Source organism: Solea solea, chromosome 11 (genome assembly GCF_958295425.1).
Source record: "Solea solea chromosome 11, fSolSol10.1, whole genome shotgun sequence".
Taxonomy (NCBI): domain Eukaryota; kingdom Metazoa; phylum Chordata; class Actinopteri; order Pleuronectiformes; family Soleidae; genus Solea; species Solea solea.
In genome coordinates this window covers 9,416,400-9,439,072 of record NC_081144.1, presented here as the reverse complement: position 1 = coordinate 9,439,072, position 22,673 = coordinate 9,416,400, and the positions used below count along the sequence as shown (strand labels likewise).

The window sequence follows — 22,673 nt, the reverse complement described above, 5'->3', positions numbered from 1 at the left end:
ATTCATTCACCTCCTTTTAGAAGATAATGTTTACGAACACATTTGATTTATGTATATTTATACCTGACGCACAGGAAACTGACTCACGTCTCAGAGAAGAATCTACAAATGGACATCTTTATTCGACTGCAATGGGCTGTTTGTGTCGAGTCCACCCTAACGTCACTTTTTCATAACACTAATAATAATAATAATAATAATAATCATAACAACTGTAAAATAAACTGTAAACTGTATTTGTATAGCACCTTTCATACAAGGATTGCAGATTTCAGTGCTTCACAATAAAAGGAAAAAAATGAAATTCAAATTCAAATTTAAAAAGCAAACACACCCAAACAACAATAAACACAACACACGGTGGAATGAAAAGGAAGAGTCTAAAGTAACAAAAAAAAGAAGTAAAAACTGTTTTAACTTTAAAATAAACTATAAGTGTAAATAAAACACAAGGAGGTAGGCTATTTAAAGGCCAGAGTAAAAAGATAAGTTTTTCAGTTTTGGCACAGAGAGGAGAGATGAACAGTTACATAAGCTAATACGGTCAGACAGGGTTTAAATGTATTTCTTTCAAATCTGTATTAACTATACATGTGGGATTTATGTCACAGAAACACGACAATGCTCTTGTGACCGCTGCCACTCCATGCCCTTTATGTCCGGGATGAGCTCAGTCCTGTGTTGTGTGTGAGCTGAATGAAATGCCAAGCTCATCATGTATTTCATTCTTGTCCCATTTCACACTGTATATCTGTGAGCGCTCCCAACCCATTACACCATTGATCGCTAAAGGCCGCGTGAGTCATCGTGGCATATCTGCAACGAGTGGGCTGGAGACGGCTCATGCAGAGAAGCCCACGTGCTGCTTTTTTCACCCGCGGTGATGTCATAACCAGAGACTTCCTGAACACAAGGTTCATTCACAGAGCCCTCCCCACTCACGGACCAAGCACCAAACAAGCCGTCTCCATGGCAACTCCAGCCCCGGGGCATGCGAGTCCCTTCTCTTGTTGTTATTTGGGGCAGGATTTGGGTTTGAAACTATGTGTACAGTGCATTGAAACTTGTGCCCGTGTAAACAACACAACATCACCAGGTTCAGCTTTAGGTTTGGAATGTTTTTTGTGCAGCTTTAATTGTAAACAAACATGCTGGAGCTCCCAGGGGTTTCTCTTTTCCTGGCTCAGGACAGGAGGGGAGCATTTGATGAGTCACTGTCTGCTGTGAGACTAATAATTTTTCAATTTTCCTCTCATAATCTACGCCATAGACAGTGAACAGACACCTCGGAGCTCTCTCTACTGCATGACCAGCAGAGAACAAACTGAGGCTGTTGCCTGAGCTCGAGGCCAGAGCGTGGAAATGTTATATTCAACACAAGGATGACTGTAATGTGTATGGTTATTATTTATTTCTACTTTTTCAGGATACAAAAATAGCATGGAACAGACTTTTTAAGAGGGCACAAAGTCGAGGAGACTTAAAATGAGACACATACAAGACAACTATCAACAAAGAAATTAGACTTAATAACCCTTTTCATTGCTAAAGATTTCTTCAAGGGTTGAGAAATAATAATTATAACGGTCGCAAGAACAAAAAAAGAGAACCGATTCAGGGGACACTTTAACAAGTTTTACGGTAATGTATCATAATTCCCTTCAGAGGAAACGACCTCCAAACAACGTAATAAAACATATGAAAGATATAATGATAAATGAATGCAAATAAAAATACATGACATAACAACAGGATTGCTGTCTAAACTTTATCATAACAAACGGACTAACGACACTTTGTATTTACAGAAAAGAGGAAAATGATCGAATAAAGATTACATTCAAGAAAAGTCGAATTCACTTGTGCTGTACTGGCTCAATGAGAGATATCATTAAAAGACCGATATTAGCTTCACTAATATTATTACAAAATATAATCTTATTATCAAATAGGTCCATATCAAATATTAAAAATTGAGATTGAGTCTTTTTTTTTTTCTTTAACTTTTGTTTTTACCCTCCGACACTTTTAAGGTACTTCAATTCACTCAGAGAAATCCAGACGTGTTGCATATTACAAAGCAATAATCCATATACTGTGCTTTTACAGTACAGTACGACGGCAGTGAGATTAAAAATAAAAGGTGTGCTCTGTACGTCGGCAAAGCCTGAGGCTCCTGCACACGAAAGGCACTCTGATACACAACGTGCACACACAGAAACATGACACTTTCGTTACACGGCGACAAATGACTTATTATTACAATCAACTTTGGGAGAAATAAAATGGCACACATAAAAATGAAGCACAAAAACCACCATCTTCAAAGTGTACTAAATCGAAATCTTTCCAGCTTCCACGAGCCAAACGTCAGAAACATTTCCTTTTTTTTTTTTTTACATGATTGTAAACGTAGAATTGAGCATATGAATCATTAAGGACACGTGGACAGACACCGTCACATGCTCCATATGAAGAACTTTGGCATCTCACCTGAATACAAGGTAATATATATTTTAGGAATATAAAATGCTGCGTCATTCACATAAATCTATATAATATATATATATGTAAAACAAAAGAGACATCCACCCCCTCGTTATTGAAAGCAGTGCATATTAGGAGGCGTCACAATAGTTCATATGTATATATACAGTATGTGTGTGTGTGTGTGTGTGTGTGTGTGTGTGTTAAGGCAGTGTACATATAACGTTTATCTTTTATTTGAAAACTGCTTCAACACTTAAAAATGAGATGATTGGCATTGTAAGCTTAGGACACTCTTTGGATACTCTATTTATGAAACTGCATACAAAGAAAACAAAATAAAAAAAACTTGTGCAAGAGGAATTAAACCAAAATTTTTTTTATATGCTTTTGGTCACGAAAATGATCCGATAAGTCGCATTTTTAGGAGACATTTTTTGGTATTTTGAAGTGAAGTTTATCTCCTGGAAATGCTTCAGAACCATCGTTCACACAAGTGAGGCAAACATGTGATTCAATTGTTGAGGAAGCATGACTACTTGATTTGATCTTCTTTTTCTTTCTCTCTCCCCCCCCTTGTTAAAAAAACATGGAATGTGTTGAGTGAATGATCAGAAATGGGCACATTAGGCCTGTTTGCCTTTTGTTATTCCTCAGTTCGTTGGAAACCTGCGGCAGACGTAATGGGTCGCGCTAATTCTTCTGTTTCTCCAATGTTTAATTGTGGGAAAACGTCCAGAGCAAACACTAGAGTCTGCTGCTAATGTTTCTACTGTACCTCTATGGGTTAAGAAAATGAAGAAGAAGAGGTGTGATTGTCAGTGGAAGTGCGTCACCTTACTGGAAAATTGAGGACTCTCTCTCTCTCTTTTTTACTCATTCTCTCTTTCTCTCTCTCCTTCTGTGTGTGTGTGTGTGTGTGTGTGTGTGTTTATCTTGTCATTTCCTGCTCCAGTCCGTCATCTATGTCTGCCCTCTGGCATGGACGCCGGTCAGATCCTTTCTTATGATCTCATTCACTGCAAAGAGAAAAGAAAGAGAAGGCATGTTAGACAACAGTTTGATTCATTCCAGTGTTTATCCATTGAAAGCAGAACAATTAGAATGATTCTTAAATTCCGCGCACAGTAAGTCATTAGGACGCGACTGATACTCTGTGTTTCTGTGCAGTGGGAGGCGGAGGAGCACTGCATTAATGCTGAGCAACCACTAGAGGTAGAGCTACACAAGTGCATACAGGAGGTAACATCCTGCACTCGCTCACATACATATCAACTGAAGAGGAGTGTTGGAATGGAAACTTTCAGGTCTAAAAATACACAAGGTGGCAAAAAGCGACACAAAAAAACAACACTTAACATTACAGTAAAGTCAAAAGAAGTCTAGCGAACAGGGCAATAATGATAACGCCTTCAAAATATGGGTCATGGCAATAATTATGGGGCATAAGGGTGGATTCATTTAAACTTAAAAATAAAATATGGTAATTATTGATTTTGATGCCCCAACATTTTCATGAGAAAGTATTACATTCATTGTAGTAGTAGTAGTCATTTTTATCACCAAGTTATAGCCTGTATATGCCTTTAGAAATAACATGAATATGATCTCCTTATTATCATTTGCTATTAACAATCTGGTAATTACCATATTATGTAATAATAATGTACTGGAATATAAAGTGACACACATTTGTACATTTTTAAGTACTGTAGATTAAGTTTAAATGAGGTAAAATGCAGTGTTTTTTTTATGGTGTACGTGTTGTTGAGATAACCACTGACATGAGAGCAGTTTTAAGTGATCACTACATCTGCTCTCACACACACACACACACTCAAAAGTCTTGCCGTCAACACTTTGTTCTTTATCGCGCAACTATGTGTAGTATGTCACTTCTCCAGATAAGGCACACGGTCTGTGTTCAGCTGGGAGCTCCAGCCCGGAAGTCCACTGTCAGCGCACGAGCACTTGGGAGAAATTATAGGCTGGTGCCTCTGCTTCCACTGTGCCACTGGGAGCACATTTAGGCCCGATGAGTAATACGAGTATTTCAGAGAAAGCCAAAAAAGCTTTTTGCCTGTAACCACACCATTCGAGGGCTTATCATGTCATGTCATTTTGTAACCATGGTAAAAAGCAAGACAACAATATTAAAAAAGAATCTGATTATTATTATTTTTTTTTTTTGTTGATAGGTTTGATAAATAAATGGAAGATGAAATGAGTGAATATTTCCATTTGTAGTGGAAAGAAACAATATACTCGAGGAAGAGGAACTGTATTCAGCTGGTTTATGTGCAAACTATGTAAAGCCTTGATTTACATAGTGGTTAGGTGAGGGGTGTAGTTATTAAAACATGTGTACAATGAAATCAGATGCCATCTCACACACATGTCAAAAACAGAACTTTGAACCAGAAAATTAAAAGAAGTATGTGTTGCAAGGTGATGGAATATTCCTGTTTGAGGCTGGAAGAGGAAATATGATTTCTAATTTGTATGCTGCACACATCAGTCACAACAATCTAATGAGAAAATCCGAGATGCTCTACCAACCAACAAACCAGTCTTTGTCCGACTCCCTGTCTCTGCTACTGACCGTCTATCTGATCATTTGCAGATGTGAAAGAGCAACAGCAGCTCAACAATGAGCATGTTTTATAGCCAGAGCAGCAGCATCTGAGAGCTGCTGGACTGAGGGAGCAGCCAAACTGGGTGCTCGGCTGTCGTCACAACATCAGCATCCCTGTTTATTTTAGTTTGTAGAGGAATTCCCTCTGACACTTAATGCCTTAAAGAAACTTTCATCTCCCCAGAGGTGCCACAGGATTTTTCCTGAGCATAAAACGAGCTTAGAGAAGCAGCCGGAGCACCACAGCGGGGGGAAACACACAGTGGGGCTTTAACTGCATCTAATGAAGGGTTGGCACGGACTGGCTATTTGAGGTTGGCTGAGGGAACACTCAGACTAGTCTCTTCAGAGGGTGAATGTCTGGCTACTTACTCCTGCACCAATGAGCGGCACTGTTTAACAAACCGACGGTGTGAGGAGAGAGAGAGACACCTTGTACAGTAGCTGACTCAGTCGCTGCAAACTGCCTGCTGTGAGAGCTGGAATGTGCGTGTTTGTGTGTTGGCGCTGATTTGCATACACATACAGTGTGTGTGTGTGTGTGTGTGGACAAACGGGGCGCCCGGTGTGTTCACAGGTTAGAGAGAGAGAATGGAGAGCGAGTGGACCGACAGCAAACCAGCGATCTAACCACATGTCAGTGCTAACTGCCCCTGACCTGGAATAATACTCACCAGACCCGCATGCTCAGACAAAGACTTACTGGTTGCAGTTCTCTCTACATTGGCTGTGAAAAGATCCCGTTTAATATGATTCCAATTGAAGAACTGGACAATAAATCCCATTCGTCTTAATGCCAAAACACTTTCCAAATTTTAGCAGAGTTATTAAAGGGTTCCAGCTTTTGTACTAAGTCAAAGCAACTGATACAATCCATGGTTTTCAAAGTGGGAGGTAGGCTTCAGTTTCAGATGGAATACCATAATTAGAATCGCACAGGCATCCAGAAGTTGAAGCCAGTCAACTAAGGTGGAGAAGGCACATCTTTTCCAAGCTTTGTCTGAGGGAAGGGCACCAGTCTCACTTAAATATTGTCTTTTTAGAACAAATCCACCCTTTGTGTTTCAACGCATCCACCACAGATGAGAAGGAAACACGCAAAGGCATTTTTGCACAAGAAGAAGGAACTGCTGCAGTCTTGTATCTTCAGATGTCAGATGATGATGATATCTTATCAAGGATATTTACTAACCAACTCACAAATTAGTTTAGCCAAATCTTCTCTCGGCTTCTCCCTTTAGGGGTCGCTACAGTGGATCATCTGCGACCATCTCAGCTTCTGTTACACCAACTGTCCTCATGTCCTCTTTCACAACATCCATGAACCTTCTCTGTGGTCTTCCTTGTTTCCTCCTGCCTGGCAGCTCCACGTTCAACATCCTTTCTTCAATATATTCTCTATCCATCCTCTGCACATGACCAAAGCATGACTATCTCACTTTATTTCCAAACCGCTCTCCTCCGCATGTATACTTGAACTCTGCAAGTTGTCCGATTGCCTGACTCAATCAGACTACGACACTCGCTCGATAAAACGGTCATTCAAACACACGTCTTCTGTCTTGCTCCTACTAACCTTCATTCCTCTTCTGTCCAGTGCATACCTCCACCTCTCCAGACTCTCATATCTTCTGCAAACAACATAGTCCACAGAAGCACCTGTGTGACCTCACCTGTCAACCTGTCCATCACCATTGCAAAGAAGAAGGGGTTCAGAGATAATCCCTGACGTAATCCTCCTTGAACACATCCGAAACTGCAGCTGCACACCTCACCACAGTCTCTCGGTCTTCACACATGTCCTGCACCACCCTCACATACATCTCTGCCACTGCAGACTTCCTCATACAGTATTACAGTTCCTCTCTTGGCATCCAACAGTAAACTTTCTCCACATCCACAAAGACACTGTCTCCATACTTCTCAATCAACACTCTCAAAGCAAAGATCGCATCTGTCGTACTCTTTCTTGGACGTTTAAAAACAGAATGGGATCTTGGACATTATACCAGTTTGTCACCGCCATGGCAATGTGTCGGCTCAACACACATTGTTAGCTCACAGGGTCACCGGAGGGCTAATGAATTCACAACAACGACGTAGCAAGAGGAAGTACATGTACTATGAACCATGTATGGTTAAAATACATTTCCTGTACATGCATACAATGATAAGTGTCTTCTAAGACCTGTCACGCCTCGTCACTATGGCTGCAACACTGTCTGGATAAGTCCTAACTGCGTATTTGATCAAGCCTTTCAAATGGGATGGAAGTGAGCTGAGACTAATGCGTGTCCACCAGGCTGTTGCTATGTGCTTTATCTCTCCTGCTCTGATCTCTACCTGCTGGAACAATTTCACCTGCTCCACTGCCTCTGGGCTTTATTCCACACCCACTAAATCTGTCATTCTCAGCCTTTGTTGGCTATGCCAGTGGGTCGTTTTCTTCTGTTTTTTTAAAAACTACGTGGCAAGCGGTGACGTACGCCAGACATTCTTGACCTTTGGGGTTCAATGGTAAAACAGGTTTGCACATGCATTTCTGTTATCTATTCAATAGATTGAATCAAGTAGAGATGATTTTGTTGGACACCAATCGGAAGCATGGGAACCTGTGTGAGGGCTGAAGAAAAAAGCTCTCTGTGTGGGAGAGATAATGACCCAAGTTTGGGTACAAAACAAAAAAAGACTTTCATTTAATACTCTTTCACTGAAGGTGACACAGTTCAGGCACCTCCGAGATGTGACAGTTGTCAACCACAATACTGTGACGATACCAGGATGTGGCATCGACGCGGCTTCAAAAATGACTACAGACTGAAGCACATGTCTCGATGAGTAATGTTGACAGTATCACTTTGAAAATGTGTTTCATGGTCCCAACATAAATGATGCGTCTGTGGTAAGGATCATAGGGCAACAGCTATGCAGTCAGACACAGAGGGATTTTTTTTTAACCTCACTTATCTTCTCGCCCTTTGTTTGAAAAAAAGAAAAAAAAGAAAAAATGGTTTTCAATATTGGGAAGTCCCCCATTTGTGTTCCTCATAAGAGTGATGCAACAGCGATGCTGGTGGGTGGATTATCACCTGAGTGACGGGAAGGGACGTCAAACCCGACTGCACTTGAATATGGTTCAGTAACATGGTTTCAAAAATGGACGCATTATTATATTGTAGCTAAAGAATTGCCAAATATTGTTTTAACTAGAATAAACAGTATATATAGAAATATTAAGGATATTTACCAACCATCTTTGGTTACTGCTTTTCCTTTTTCCATTACCTTTTGATGATGGGAGGATCAAACAGAAAGTCCAGTACGACTATTCCTCCTCCATGTTAAATCAACAAATCACAACACTGTTGATGTTTACAGCAGAGTTCCATCCAAAAAACACAAATTCCACTGCTGGCCTTTTTTCTTTGTTTCATTTTTTCCATTGAAACACACACACACACACACACACACACACACACAGACATAGTCCCTTTCCTTTTCCTGCAAAGTACCCTCCACCCTCCTGCTATCTTACAGGGTTCAGGCTGGATTTCTGGAGAAGAGCAGCTGCAAATAGGAATTTCTTTTGCCAGATTGGCAGCATCCCATGGTCGGAAAAAAGCTAATCCTCTGGTGGGTTCCCCCACAGAATTGAGGGGCGTAAGGCCAAGGAGAAGCCCCGGCCAACTACAACAAACAAAGAGGCTTTCCCCAGCTCTCCCAGGCAGCCCGTTCCACAGTTTGACAATGGTTGCCATGGAAGTTGTTTTTCACTTCATAACAGTGTCAACATGTCCAGGCGGGCAGGAGAGTGACACTTTTTTCTCCCTCCCTCTCTTGTCTTTAATGCCAGCAAGAGGGGGAAAGAAAAAAAAATCATTTCCTGATGTGTGGTGGAGCCAGATGAACCCCTGCGACCAGCAGAGAGGACAGCAGCGTGATGACAACAAACTGCCTTTGAATCTCACCCCACTGACATGGGCTAAAGAAAAGAAACATATTGCGTCACTTTGTCGTTTCATTATAAAACATAATATAACTTGTAGAACCTTTAACTTCAAACAAGGAAGAGGCGCAACCCTTTCGCCTTCTGTTGGATGTGGCCTGACATTAATTCAGTCGGAGGGTAACGAGGTTGACAAGCACGAGTATAAACATATGACTCATAATCCCTGTTATTTCCACCTTGAGTGGAACATAACTATTCCTCCTGGCAAGGATTGTTTTAATAGTGTTGGTTTGTTCTGTTGGCTTTGTTCAGAGAGAATGTAGATCACACCAGGATATATGTAGAGGAGACACCGCAGATAATGTAAATATCCTCGAATTGTTTCGAAGGACAAGTCACATCTCTATCAGCATGTCTCATCATCCATCTCCTTCACAAAAAGGGAAACCGCACATATCCATCACTTTGACTGTCTGTTTATTTTCACCTCATTACACGGATAAAGACACAACAAGCGATCACACTCACTCAGAGTATAAAAGCAACAACTTACACTCACCATCATCTAGGTAGGCCTGGTCCAGGTTCTCCTCTTTGACGGTCACCCTCCTCTGCGAGTCTCCTGGAGCCTCCATCTGCCCGCCGTCGGTTGGAGCCCGAGTTTTCTGCTGTCCCTTCTGGACACAGGGCTGCTGCTGGATCACAGTCGGATAGTGCTGAGGGTGGGTCACCGCTGCCTGAGCCTGAGGAGGTGTGGGTGAGTGGGCAGTGGCTGCCTGTGGGGAGTAGCCGTCGCAGTATATGATCTGCTGGGTGTCAGGCTGAAGGGCGGTGAGAGGTTGAGGGTCTGCTACTCGAAGAAGGTGGTGGTTGGTGGGGGAAAACTGGATGATCGAAGGGTGCTGGCCTGCACCAATGGGACCTACGGATTGAGATGGGGTTCCTGTGTGGACCAGGACTGACCGGTGGGGGTCTGGCATCATCCCTCCAGTCTGTTGATAAAGGCTGGGGCTGCCACTCAGACTCTTGCCCCCGCGAGAGAAGACAATGGCCGGGCTCTGCTGCTGGAAACGCGTGTCTTGGTTTGGAAGGCTTGAGCTGAGACGCTGGCAGGAGGCCATACTGGACACCAGGCTGCTGTCTGGGTGGACGACACTGCGCGGATTATGGTAGTAGGAATGGGGGGATAAGCCTAAGATCTGAGGAATAGCAAAGCCCATGTGGTCCGGTTCATACTCATCTATGGGCTCTGTCTTGATGGATGGAGCTGTAAAAAAAAAAAAAAAGAAAAGGAAAAATATGAAATCAATGGCTGTAAACATGCTGAGAGGATTGGTATTATCTTAGTGTACAGTGTGATATTAGCACACCACACAGAGGCATGAGTGTTCTTACATGCCAGTGGTGTGTAGGTGAAGTGTTGAGGCTGGCTGCGCTTCCTCTTGCCGTTGATGACGTAAAAGTTCACTTTGACTGAATGGCAGACAGACGTGTCTCGGTAGGACGGCACCTCCACAAACAGCATACTCTAAAAGACAGTACACGATGTTCCGAAACTGATCTTGTTTGATCTGAGATACTAGTTCAAAACAGCTGATTTGGCTGTTTTGCGAGATTGAGCAAGGAATAATATGAATGTTTAAGAAATACGTACAGGCTGGCTCTTATCTTTGTCAACCGTTGCTTCCATTTCCCAAATTTGCTGCCCATCTAGAGGGAAGCAAGGAGAGAGCGTGAACAACTAATCCCAGTCCGTGATAATTAGCTTTGCAGTGAAAGGAAGGTCGGTTGATTCCAGATGCTGCTGCACATGCTTCCAAACTTGTAAATCGGGAGAATGCTGAATCCTGACTATTGGAGAAAGTACACGATCCTTGTTTTTTGTATTTTGTTTTGGCAAACAGGGGAAGTTTCCCTCAGCTGATTCAAATACAAATAATGCACAGACAACTGGAAGCTGCAGTGTGTACCTTCTGGTGATTTTTGTTGTTACACTGCTGCAGTTTGGTTTTATCTTACGCTGCATTCTTCATTCGAAAAAACAGGCTCTGTCAAGCAGTACCATCAGTGGCTGGGGGCAAGAACCCTCCATTCCATCAAATTGCTGAACAGCCAGATTTTTTTTTGTACTAGTGCTCCAACCTGTTTGCAGACGTCTTGCTTCACTAGCACAAATCCCTTCCTGCATGCAGCATAGGAATGCTGCCAGGCAACACGAGATCTAAACACCACCATACTGAGAAAACACAGACAGAGTCGTGTGGAGCTGATAGAATTATTCAGCACTCTTGTGAACTCATTTGACAAAGGGGTGACCGTCAAGAAAGAGAAAAGAGAAATGTGTCTGTGGGAGTCACACCTGTCAAATTCACTGCTGACGGCGTGTTTATGTAGAAAGCAGAAAGTGCAAAGCGTCCTTATCCACGGCCATAATGGTCTTTGTCATGCTACGTCAGATTAAGCCGTCATTTGGGAGAAAAAAAATGAAATAAATGAAATGTAAACTCTACGTGCCCAAACACATGATGTGACATGCTGCAGTGAGTTCTTTGTAAATGTCAATGGAGGTGGGAAACCCTCTGTCAAATAGCAAATTAAAAACACATGGGTTAAATGAGTCAGGAGGAAGAAGGGGGATTCCATACGCGCTGCCAAACTTTTTTCAAAAGCTAATTTTTATGATCAACTCTCTCCGCTTCTCAAGCAAAACATGATGACTAGTGCTTTCTTGGCATCTGCGCTGCATTTGTTTGCTTTTTGTTGCAACTCTACTCCAAGGGATACCCCGACTCTTGTTCTCCCTTTGGAGATAAATGTGTGTGGACGTGGAAAAGGGGAGGAGCAGGATTGTGGAGAAACAGACAGAGAGGGCTTGACTTGGCTGGGAAAGCTTTCCTTTGCTCCGCACAACTCTCCATGTCCAAAAAAATCAAGAGCCAGGGAAGCTCCAGCCGTCTCTCATTTTGAGGCATTTCTGAGCTGCACTTGTCCAGAACTTTGTGTCATAGAGAATCGCTCCAAAACAATGGCAATCCCTCTTCATTAGATTTCTTTTTCCATCTCTGTCTTACTATCCATTACTGTGCTGTGTCGTCACACGGCAGCAGGGAACCCCGCACAGAAAAAAGTTCGCCTGAGTTTGCGCGTCCAAGTTTTATGTGGAGCACCAGCAACTAAGAAAGCCAAGCACTCTGCTGTCTGACGGCAGTGGAGTCAGTTAGTCACGATATCAGACAGCTCAAAAAGGTCTTTTTCACATAACTGCCCATCCCTGTCCATTTTTGATCAACATACAGAGGTGATGAACTGAGGACTACAAACACAGAAGTGGTCAGGATTTACAGCAGGGGATATACAACACGTCCTGCACTTTTCTGACCACAGTAAGATGTGAAATAACATCATTGGTGATTCAATTATTTCTATAAGAGCGGGATAATGTCATCACTCCACAATGACATAATAAGAAGGAGGTGAAAGTAGAATTATCCAATTTCGACCCAGATGCTCTTCAGAGTCAACATGAGCCAGATATGCATGCAAAAAAAGGGCCATTTGGGAAGAGATAAGGCATCACAGTGTGTCAGTGAGGAAGAGAAGGGCAACAGGAAGTCAGGCAGCAGTGTTATCATTTGGATCATGCAAATCACCCAACGGTAGCGGATAAATATAAAAGCTATGAACGTGTGTAGACGTGTCTACTTAGGAGTCATTAGTTATCCCTAATGTTATGAAGGAACTATATTGCGTGAGAACAGACCGAGCAGATGCAAACAGACTGTGTAGGTTTTGTAAATGTAGTCCCAGGCGCGATTTCCGGGTGATGTATTTCAGACGGAATCCCGTCTCATTTTCGCACGAGGAGCTGACGAGTGTTTGGTGTCACTTACCCTGGCGTTTCTCCGTGAAAATGACCTTGGAATCGGAGCTGAAGTTCTGCCCAGTCAGGATCATCTGCTGGCCGCCCAGAACAGAGCAGCTGTCCATGTCCTGCTTCTCCACCATGGGAAGCTCATGTGCTGAACGCTGAGCTGCAGGAACACAAAGAAGGGTAGAAATGAGAAAAAAAGTGGAGTTCATTTTTTTTTCTCATCTGATTTAGTAACTGTGTCCGATTAGTTTCTCATTAGCTTAGTTTTATATGACTCCTCTAAGACCACTTGTCACTGCTTTTGTTGACATTTCCTGTCGTGTATAAATGAATCACTATAGCAGAGCGGTGAATTGACGCATACAGTAACTGCGGCACTTTCTACTGTATCCACGTAGCGCTTCACTTAAAAGCGACGTATCGGTTTCTGACAAGTGACTGTTTTACAATAAAGAGGTGATGCTGAGTCATTCTACAATCAAAACACTCTCTTTGACAATCACAAAGTAGGAGTTGTGATGAGGGAGGTGGAAACTGTACAGGAAAAGGAGGCAAAAAACAGTATACTACCAAAAGTAATTCACATCATTAAAGATTAATGGTCCGTACAGTCTCATTTAAATATCAAGCAGATATCTGGAAGTGTCCAAGTGTCTTCTATTGAGCGATCTCTCAGTATATACTGTTCAGAGCTGTGTGCCTCAAGGAAACAAACAGAGATATAATCACTGCAGCTTCACAGATGCAAAGGACACTAACAGTCTGATGTAGCTTCACGCTCACTGAGGCAAACTGACGCCTCGACAAACAACGGCGTGACCTTTGAACAGATCTGCGGATAAAACAAAGAGGATGACACCAGCCAGCGGTGACCGCGCCGCTTTAAACACCGCCGTCACCGGCAAAAAGGCGGCTTATCGATGAGACTGACAGATGTGTCGTAGGTGTCGCTTGATTTGGTTGTTCATTATTCTTAAGGTTCATTGTGTGACTTCTGTTGTGCCTTTTCTGTGAATGCAGCAGAGATGGGAAATTAAGATTATTAAAAAAATTCCCTTTTATATTTATTTTACAATGACAGCGGCATATTGCCCTCAGCGTGTATCACTCCGATATGATTAATGACATGTCTCGACCAGGGTGTTGTGTAACGCCAGATAAAGGGAGCTTTTGTTTGAGTTTGATTACACCAGGTGCTTTAATAACACTGTGTACACATGCGGCGATGTTCACAAACATAGACTTTACTACTGGGCCCATACACACAGGTACACAGACACTGAAAAACGGGCAGCACCCACCTACTGGATAGAGGCCCTGGTTGCATAAAGATGTCTTTGTGTGACCAGCTCCAAGCTGCTGGTGCTTTTTAATTTTTTTTTTCTCTTTGTTAAAATTATATTTATTTTGTCTGATGAGAACATCAGTAGAACAAAAGCATATATCATAAAGACACCAGTGTGTCAGGACCTAAACACATTTTTTACGAGGAATTTCTTACAGCACTCGACGGGGTTTGAGGCCACTTGGAGAGAGAGGTGCTGTCCTCCAGGCTGAGGTATGTGCACACGAAACACCAGACGAACCCGGGTGTTTTTCCGGCCAACGTCTGTCTCGCCCTTCCTCAGCTCGATGTCAGCGTTCCTGAGCTTCAGGATCCCAGCGCAGTCAATTCTAAGTGAAGGAATAAATATAAAAACAATGGCAACAGAACAACAGGAAGTTTCCACACGTGTATATTAAGAGTGCTGTGATCATCTCACATTGCTTTCATGTTGTTCTTTGGCTCCAGGGGGATCTCGAGGACTTTGGTGCCATTGACGATCTTCTCGAAGCTGGTGGTCGTGACCGTCTTGCCAGTGATGCGGTGGACTTGATAAAAGGCGTGAGGCTTGAGGATGCGCTCGTCTGCTGTACCGATGAAGATTTGCAGGGCAAGTGGCTCCTTGCCTCTATAACCATGCAACTGCAGACACAAAAAGTAACAAGAAACTGGGTTGTATTTCTTTGTTTCCCCCCTTCTGCTGTCAGGTAACAAAACAGAGATAGACAGTTGTAACGTTGGGGGAAAATGTCTTTTTCTGCTAAATATGGCGACTGCTATATTTAATGTTATTAATCATTACAACATCCATCCATCCATCTTCTCACGCTTAATCCTCCACATGAGGGTCACGGTGATAATGAAGAATTAAGTTTCAGCATTTACTTCTTGTGCCGTCTCAAATTGCGATTTTGATTTAACAATGATTAACTGGTCAGCCCGAGAATTGGGTAAAGTACACGTCTGAAAGCCTATAAACTGGTTGTGTTTCTCAATCCACTGCACAATCCTCGTCCCGTCTTTGCATTTCCAGATGTTGTTTCCCGGAGTGGAGACTAATCAGGGACAGACCCACATGCAAAAACATGTGTCTTCCATCTACAGCCTTGAACAGAAGTCCGCAGAGAGCTCAACGTCCCATGGCTTTGCACTACCTCTCTTATAACTGGATGAAGAATACAGTAGCTTTCAAAAAAGAGAACTGAAACTGACGACAGTCAGACTGAAGCGTTGAGCTTTTACACCTTTTTCTTACGCAGAAAGAGACAGAAGAGGAGACCGAGACACGGAGGAAAGTCTACATTTTAACCTGTGAGGGCCTCCTGAGGAAACCTGCAAAAACCACAAGGCATCTACTTGCATCTAAATGCTGCCTTCGTCACACAGTGTTGCGAGCAAACTTTATTGCGGAATAAACTGGTTGCAGAGTGGTGGAGCAAACACCAACATCACTACACGCCTGGTTTGTTTTATAATTGTATTGAGAAATCAGTCACTTGTCGAAAAGATGATCGATGTGGACGTAACTGTCCAGCCTCACAGCTGCTGCTGGATTTACGCAGAAACTATGGCAACATGAATGAGCATGCTGGGTCCAATTCCAGGTAGCTAACACACACACACACGCACACACAGAGTGAAGCAGAGGGAGCCGAGTGCAAACACTCTACAGGCCATGTGAGCAGTCGGCCCGGTTGTCATGGCAGTGGCAGGAGCAATGAGTCATGACAGAGACCAGTGTAGGAAAAGTAAAGTGGAGGGGTGCAAGGCAGTGTAGTGTAGAGGAGAGGAAGGAAAGGAAAAAAACATAGAGAGTAAAGGAGGAGAGGAGGAAGGGAAATATGAGGTGAAGGAGTGCAGCCGTGGCTAACCAGGCCTGACCATCTGATTGGTCTGGCAGAGTGGGCAAAACTGACCTCAGGGTGAGGCTTCTGGGGATGGGCAGTAAATGGAAAAGAAACACGGGAAGTTTTACTCGCAACAAGTCCCTAATATCACAAACAAAAAACAACTTTGAAATGTTGCCATAGTGACACACAAGTGATGAATATCGTCTTGGAGAACACATTTAAGTGTGTCGCAGCGAACTTCACCGTGCTGCGTTTGAAAACCTTCGACGATCTAAACCACAAGCCTTCATTTGTCACACTCTGTCTAGAGACGCCAGTCAACAAACCAGCGTGTAAGAGGAAGTGTGGGGCAACATGAACATAGGTCTATTTGTGTGGTCAAGGCACACAGCGGCAGACTATTTTAGGCCGAGGGGAAGCAAGAAAACAAAATTGAGCGTCTGTGTCGCTCACTGACCCCAGTTCAATTTTTGTGGGTTGACATGAGGCTACGGCGCGGTTACAATGCGTCACATGTCTGGGTCATCTATGATCTGTTTTGTAGAAAAAGGGAAAGGTGCTGTGAAAGTAGAGTCACTCACAGAGTGAGAGTCACTTTCATACAACTGCCCTGTAGTCAATAAAACCACCAGTGCTGTGTAAATAATGATCAGGAAACAGCATTACATGTGAGCCATGCCCATCAAACCAAATCTGACGGTGTGTCTTATGGTCAGACATCACATTAATCAGTTTGTACTTATTAAAAGGTACATCATGAATGCAATGTAGTACATGAAACCATAAAATAACCATGATGTGTCATCAGAGATGAACAAATACTGGCTTTTAGATCCACAGCCCAGAAACTCATATTTTGCCAGAAAGAGTTAGTGAAACACACCAAGCTGCAGCTATGGGTCAGAAATGCCTAAGGTGACCAAACCAAAGGCCTCACTCAAAGCATCTCGACAAGATGCTTTTATAAAATGTAGATGGCTGAATGAGTGTGGATATTTTTCTCCTAATTAATCTTCATCCATATATGACATATATAATGTTTTAATAGTCTATTATTGTTGCCTCATCATGTGATAATTCACTGCGGTTGTGACTATCCTGCCGCTTGGAGCAGACACACTTTCACTCTCCAGTCTCCACCTGCAGCTGACATGCAAACATGGGTTTGATAATTATAACAATACGACATCAGTGGGACAAATATGTATGTGCATGAACACAGTAGAAAACCATGTTTTGAAAACTATCCGGCAACCCACAAGAGCCTTGAGTTGAGGCAGGAAGGAGGAATTTGGATTATACAGCCACTAAAAGCCATGTGCCCTTTTTTTGTGGGTGGGCGTACGTACCTGTATAACAGGATGACCTCCTGTAGGGGCTTTGACCGCACCCCTGCTTCCCTCTGTCTCATAGTGAGCTCTGTGGTGCGGCTTGGGCTGCACCTCAATGCTGAGCTCATACTGGTCTGTGTGACTGGGGATCGGCCATTCCAGTGGAGGAAGAGAGGCCATGGGGATGCTACGGAACATACGGGACACAGGAAACAATACACATGAGAATCATCAATAACATGTTGGGTGGACGGTGAGAGATTATCTTGCATGCATGAGTAAAAAACTAAAAACAATAAAGTTCTGGTGTCCTGGTGAGTTTACCTGCAGATGCTGGAAACCAGCGGCTTGGACCAGATTGGGGGGATAACAAAGAAGGGCTCTGTTGGGGGTTTGGTTTTCATGTCCTGGTCGTTGGAAACCAAGTAGTTGCTTTCACCATGGTTCTCTGGGTACAGAGTGTAAACCTGGTTGGAGGTCTTGACTATTTTAGTGGGCACCAGGCCTGGCTGACCGGTGCCAAAACCATTCATGGTATCGACAAGGCTGCTGTGAGTATAGTGGGCACCTATGTTGTGATCTTCATGGCCACTGTGGGGGGAGGGACTGCGGGAGCGGTGTCCAGGGACTAAGCCTGGGTTCCTGTACATTTCGTAGGTGCGTTTGCCCTGCGGTGAGGCGGAGCGGGAGCCAGGTCTGGGTGAGGGTGAGCGGTGTCCCAGGCCGTCCTCAGCTAAGCTGGTGTGAGGAGACGTACCTGGGGAGGTGCGCGGGGAGCCAGTGTGGATATTCTGCAATCGGGGGCAGAGGTCTCCAGGGTTCTGGCCACTGCTGGGGGACACACAAGGAGACGCCCAGGGGGAGTAGCTCTCCGAGTGCCAGCTGGTGGAGGAGTTGCTGCTGGCCGGACTCAGGCACTGGGGCTCGCGGTAGGCAAGGCTTTCATGGCCAGGGACAGTGAGGGTGGGTCTCGGGCTATTGTTCAGGTGGTGGTTCTGCAGGGAGTCCCGAACATAGTTGTAATGCTCACGGGACGGCGTGATTTCAATCCGCGGGCTCAGAGCGAGGCCCACAGGCCGGGTGCTATCCAGGTAGTGTCGGGCCTCCTGGTTGTCATATCCCGAGAGAACCTCAGTGTTGTGTTCACTGTAGGAGGGGCTGCAGGACTTGATGCCGTATGGAGAGGCCTCTTCCAGAGGGAAAGCCTGCTCAGACTCAGGGCTGAGGACTTTGTGGGGTGCGAGGTTCGGGTCATCTGCAGAGGAGCAGAGGTTCAAAATGCATCACAAACTTCAAACGTCAACAGATAGTTTCCACATACATCATCATCATCATCCATTGGGTTTTTTTCCTCTTCTTCTGCTTAACATTTGCGACAAAACCACAATTCATCTTAACAATGCGTTTCAATTTCCATATCCGCATCATTTATCCACATAACTTTGCCGCTTAGCATGCGGGGTGGATCATTTGTGTGAATGAGGTGTGTTTCAATAGTGCTTTTAAGTGTATTTGACCCCAACATAAGATAAAACAAGGATGAGGATTTCATCAAAGGGTCCAGTGAGTAAGAATTAGTGCCATCTACTGGTGACTCCAAAGCATGTCAGGGAACTACGGACACCGCTGGTTTGTCCCCGTGGTTTGCTATAGATGAGTAATGTCCTCATTTTTCTAAAGTCCTGCAACTGACAACATAATAGTGCACACCAAAAAAAAACAAAAAAAAAAACAGGCACATTGAAATTTTCTCCAGGACATTTTTTTGGTTTTTCCTTCAACTAAACAGTGTTGATGTGTTCCCCACGTGGCTGTTAGATGTCAGAGTCACATCAGAAAGACTGTCAAACTTACTTCCTGTTTGCCTTTTATTCCCCCTTTCAACATGAATAAAACCTCTGCAGGCCGCGCACTCGCGATCAAACAAACAATCCAAACACATGGAGCAGAGTCAGCTCCAAATAAACAAAGCCTCGGACAAACCTTGGGCTCCCGCAGCAAAGTCGCTGCAAGGCGGTTCATATTCAAACAGATACTCAAACTGCAGGTCCTCATCAGGGTAGTTCACTCCACTGAGATCTTCCTCCAAATCTTTCTCGTCGTAAAAAGAGGTCATCTGTCTAGTGTGAGCGCCTCAGACACAGACAGACAGACAGACAGACAGGGACGCGGCTGAAGTAGTAGTAGTAGTGCGGCTGCTGCTGCTGCTGCTGCGGCTGCTGCGCATATGTGGATTTGAACCTGCTGCACAACTGTCAAGTGATGCATCGGTGATCTGCGGGAGGTGAGGAGGACCACATGTTTCCTGTTTCACTTCTGCTCACATGAAGGCGGGTCTACTCTGTTTCTAACTGAGTGCACAGTTGTTCACCTCTGCGCCTGATCACGCCTCCCTTATTCAATGATGCGTCGATGACACACAGAAGGTAAACGTGTAGTTTGGAGATAATGAATGAGTGTGTGTGTGTGTGTGTGTGTGTGTGAGAGAGAGAGCTTCCTGACAGACTGACAGGCAGTCTGCAGCCTGGTGCTGCCCCCGGGTGTTTGACACGCTGCATTGACACAGCAGGGTGCTGCTGACACTGACATCTGTCCAGTAAATCAGGACTGGAACAGTCTGGACAGGCTGCAGGTTGGATGCCAGACAGCCCTGGATTAGACTCCTGCTTTGGTTCTGGTTTTTTTTTTTTTGGTTTGTGTGTTTTATTATTTATTTTTATTTATCCTTTATTTAGTCAGGTAGGTCCCATTGAGATAGAAGATCTCTTCTTCCAGGGAGTCCTGTTCAAGATAGCAGCACAAATAATACAAATAGTTCAGTTGAATACTGAGTGGAGACACACAAATTCCCCCCTAAAAACCTCTGTCACCTCTGTGTCTGTGTGCAGTGGCGTCCACAGACATTTCAGGGGGACGGGAGCTTGAAAGTGAAAAGGGACACCCCCCCCACCCCACCGCCCCCTCAAATGATTAAGAAATCACAATATTACAGTGGCACATCTTGTATTTACTTACCTATTTCATTATTTATTAACATGCCGACGTTTAATATGCTCACTCAATATGTTTGCACAAAATAAACATAAATAATGAGTAAAAATGTCTTTCAGATGTGGTTCTTAACTGGTCTGAGGGCAAAAGGGCGAGTGCATCGGCACCACTAGCGGTCTATGTCCATGTTTCACTGACACGTCGACATTTATTTTCTTTTTTATTTATTTAATTATTTAAAGAAAAGGGACAACGCATTATTAATAAATATTAAAAAGAAAAATATGCCAGGTTCTAGCCTGAGGCAAACTTTCCATCTGTAGTCCCTCGGGCAGGTTGATGTTACAGGGGCTAAAAATGAAAAAGACATGAGAGCTCACAAAATACAAACATTATACATAGAGTTAGGAAAGCTGGGGTTCTTATAAATGACCTGACAGTCTTTGATTTGAGTCCTGTTTCAGATTGGTCAGTTAATCCTGAGGGAATCCCCCCTTTTTTTTACACACAATAACTCAGCACATACACAGGAGGTGATCTTTACACCCACATGGGCAAACACACAGCTGTATATGTGCTCTGTCAGCAGAAAGGACACGTGCAACATGAGCCGCAAACATCAGCCTTTCAAATGTCTTTTACCTTGTAATTACGTTCACATTTGTTTTGCTCTATAGTCTGTGAGAATGTGATCTGTCAGATCTAATGAAATGACAGGTGGGGTCATGTGACGTTACTCGGTAAGCAGACGTTCATCATGCACTAGCCTTATTCAAATGATTAAAAAGTGTAAGTGTAAGTGCTCAGCAGATCCCAAACAATCCTTAAAACCTGAAAGACACACATGACACCAAACATATTTTAAAAAAAAAACGAGAGTCTAACACTGCTCTATCAATTAAAAATCAAATGGTTTGATTACCAGATAATCACAACACTTCTGCAGTACCTTGATCCATCGACCTCATGGTGTGGTACTGTGCCAGCCTCCAAGTATCTCTAAACATCTGGAGAAAAAAAAGGTGGAAAAAAAAATAAAAATAAAATAAGAAAATAAAGAAAATGGAAAATTCAAATGAAATAAAAGGATTAAAAAAAAAACTATTCTTCTTTAAGGAACATATCTCCTTCAGATAATAATGTTGAAAAAAAGATGAAATAGTTTTTAAAAAAGAAGAAGAAAAAACTCCTCTGTAGACGGCACAAGAACTTCACACAGAAGCCGCGCGTAAAAGTCGCTCCCTGCTCACAAACATGCAGCCGCATCAGCTTCAGCAGCGGTTCTGAGCATGAAGTCCCTCTTCCGAGAGCTCTATAAGGATTACTTGAGTATCAAGAGCGGCTTCCTTCCCCGCTCTGGGTGTTTATAATGGTCCAATGCTGTAAAATAACGGGATTCCCTCAGTGTTTCCTCCTGTTTGTCCGCCTTTGCCATGGAAACCTGGAGCCGGTCCATGTCGGAGACTCAGGGCTTTCCTGCAAAGCCCCACACTCAGGAATCCATGACGTCTCCAGCTCCTGCGCCAAGGCATTTCTGCGGCTTCTCTCAGACAGTAGCTCACAAGAACTTCATTGTGGGGATGAAGAAATTACTGTAGGACACTGAGGGAGAGAGAGAGAGAGGGAGAGAGGGAGGGAGAGGGAGAGAGAGGGAGAAACAAATAGTGCTGGAGTTTCATGAGAGGATAGACTACATTAAATTAACTTAACACAGTTTACCAGACTGTCTTCTAATTTGAAAGTATAACAGACCAGACAGCTGTAAAAAGTTTATTTAGAGTAAATTCAAAAGGTCATGGACTGCTTTTGAACATGGAATATAGAGAATCCCATTGTTTCCAGAGAGGGAAAGAAGCTGCCTCCCCGTTTTCATGTCCTAATGGAAATTTGCAGCATCTTCTGGAGCCCAACAGCTACAAAGACTGAACCCAGTGGTCACGTGGACAAATTCTCCACTGCAATAAAAGTTATATAAGGTTGTATGGGGGGGGGGGGGGGGGGGGGGGGCGGTGTCCTGTATTCTCTTGCCTTTATGAAACTTCACTGGCTGTTTATGGTGGGTGTTATTTTTAAAATTCATGCCACACTTACAAGCCCAAGGTCACTGAGACGTTGTTCAAAGGCAGTGTCACACTGGGACGTCCTCTGACTCCATCACATGAATGACTCTTGTATAAGTGCGTATAATGATATTTCTTGCGGTCGCCCTCGGGATTTCACGGGGGAACCGTGTCC

General features: G+C 43.6%; 1 protein-coding gene across 4 annotated transcripts; it reads right to left on the bottom strand.

Annotated features, from left to right (window-relative positions):
* Positions 1-1,392: 1,392 nt before the first annotated feature.
* On the bottom strand, positions 1,393-21,971 carry nfatc2a (nuclear factor of activated T cells 2a). Of its 4 annotated transcripts, none has more exons than XM_058643894.1 (10): positions 21,388-21,971; positions 17,772-18,702; positions 17,466-17,634; positions 14,706-14,908; positions 14,444-14,616; positions 12,962-13,102; positions 10,726-10,781; positions 10,467-10,599; positions 9,625-10,338; positions 1,393-3,506 (listed from the first exon to the last, which is right to left on the bottom strand). In XM_058643894.1, the coding sequence occupies exons 1-10, from the start codon at positions 21,443-21,445 to the stop codon at positions 3,451-3,453; spliced, it is 2,634 nt and encodes an 877-aa protein (XP_058499877.1). In that variant the 5' UTR covers positions 21,446-21,971; the 3' UTR covers positions 1,393-3,450. The 4 variants fall into 4 exon arrangements, with proteins under 4 accessions (XP_058499877.1, XP_058499875.1, XP_058499876.1 ...); XM_058643892.1 differs by lacking the exon at positions 21,388-21,971 and adding an exon at positions 19,431-19,749; XM_058643893.1 differs by lacking the exon at positions 21,388-21,971 and adding an exon at positions 19,431-19,748 and having other exon boundaries at positions 9,631-10,338.
* Between the last annotated feature and the right edge of the window lie 702 nt (positions 21,972-22,673).

Bases quoted from the DNA above. Each gene is read 5' to 3' on its own strand.
- nfatc2a (XM_058643892.1), bottom strand. From the start codon at position 19,563: ATGACCTCTTTTTACGACGAGAAAGATTTGGAGGAAGATCTCAGTGGA. The intron at 17,635-17,771 runs GTAAACTCACCA...TATGTTCCGTAG, and splicing joins CTGGTTTCCAGCATCTGCAG to CATCCCCATGGCCTCTCTTC. The intron at 10,339-10,466 runs GTAAGAACACTC...TTTTTTTTACAG, and splicing joins CACCTACACACCACTGGCAT to CTCCATCCATCAAGACAGAG.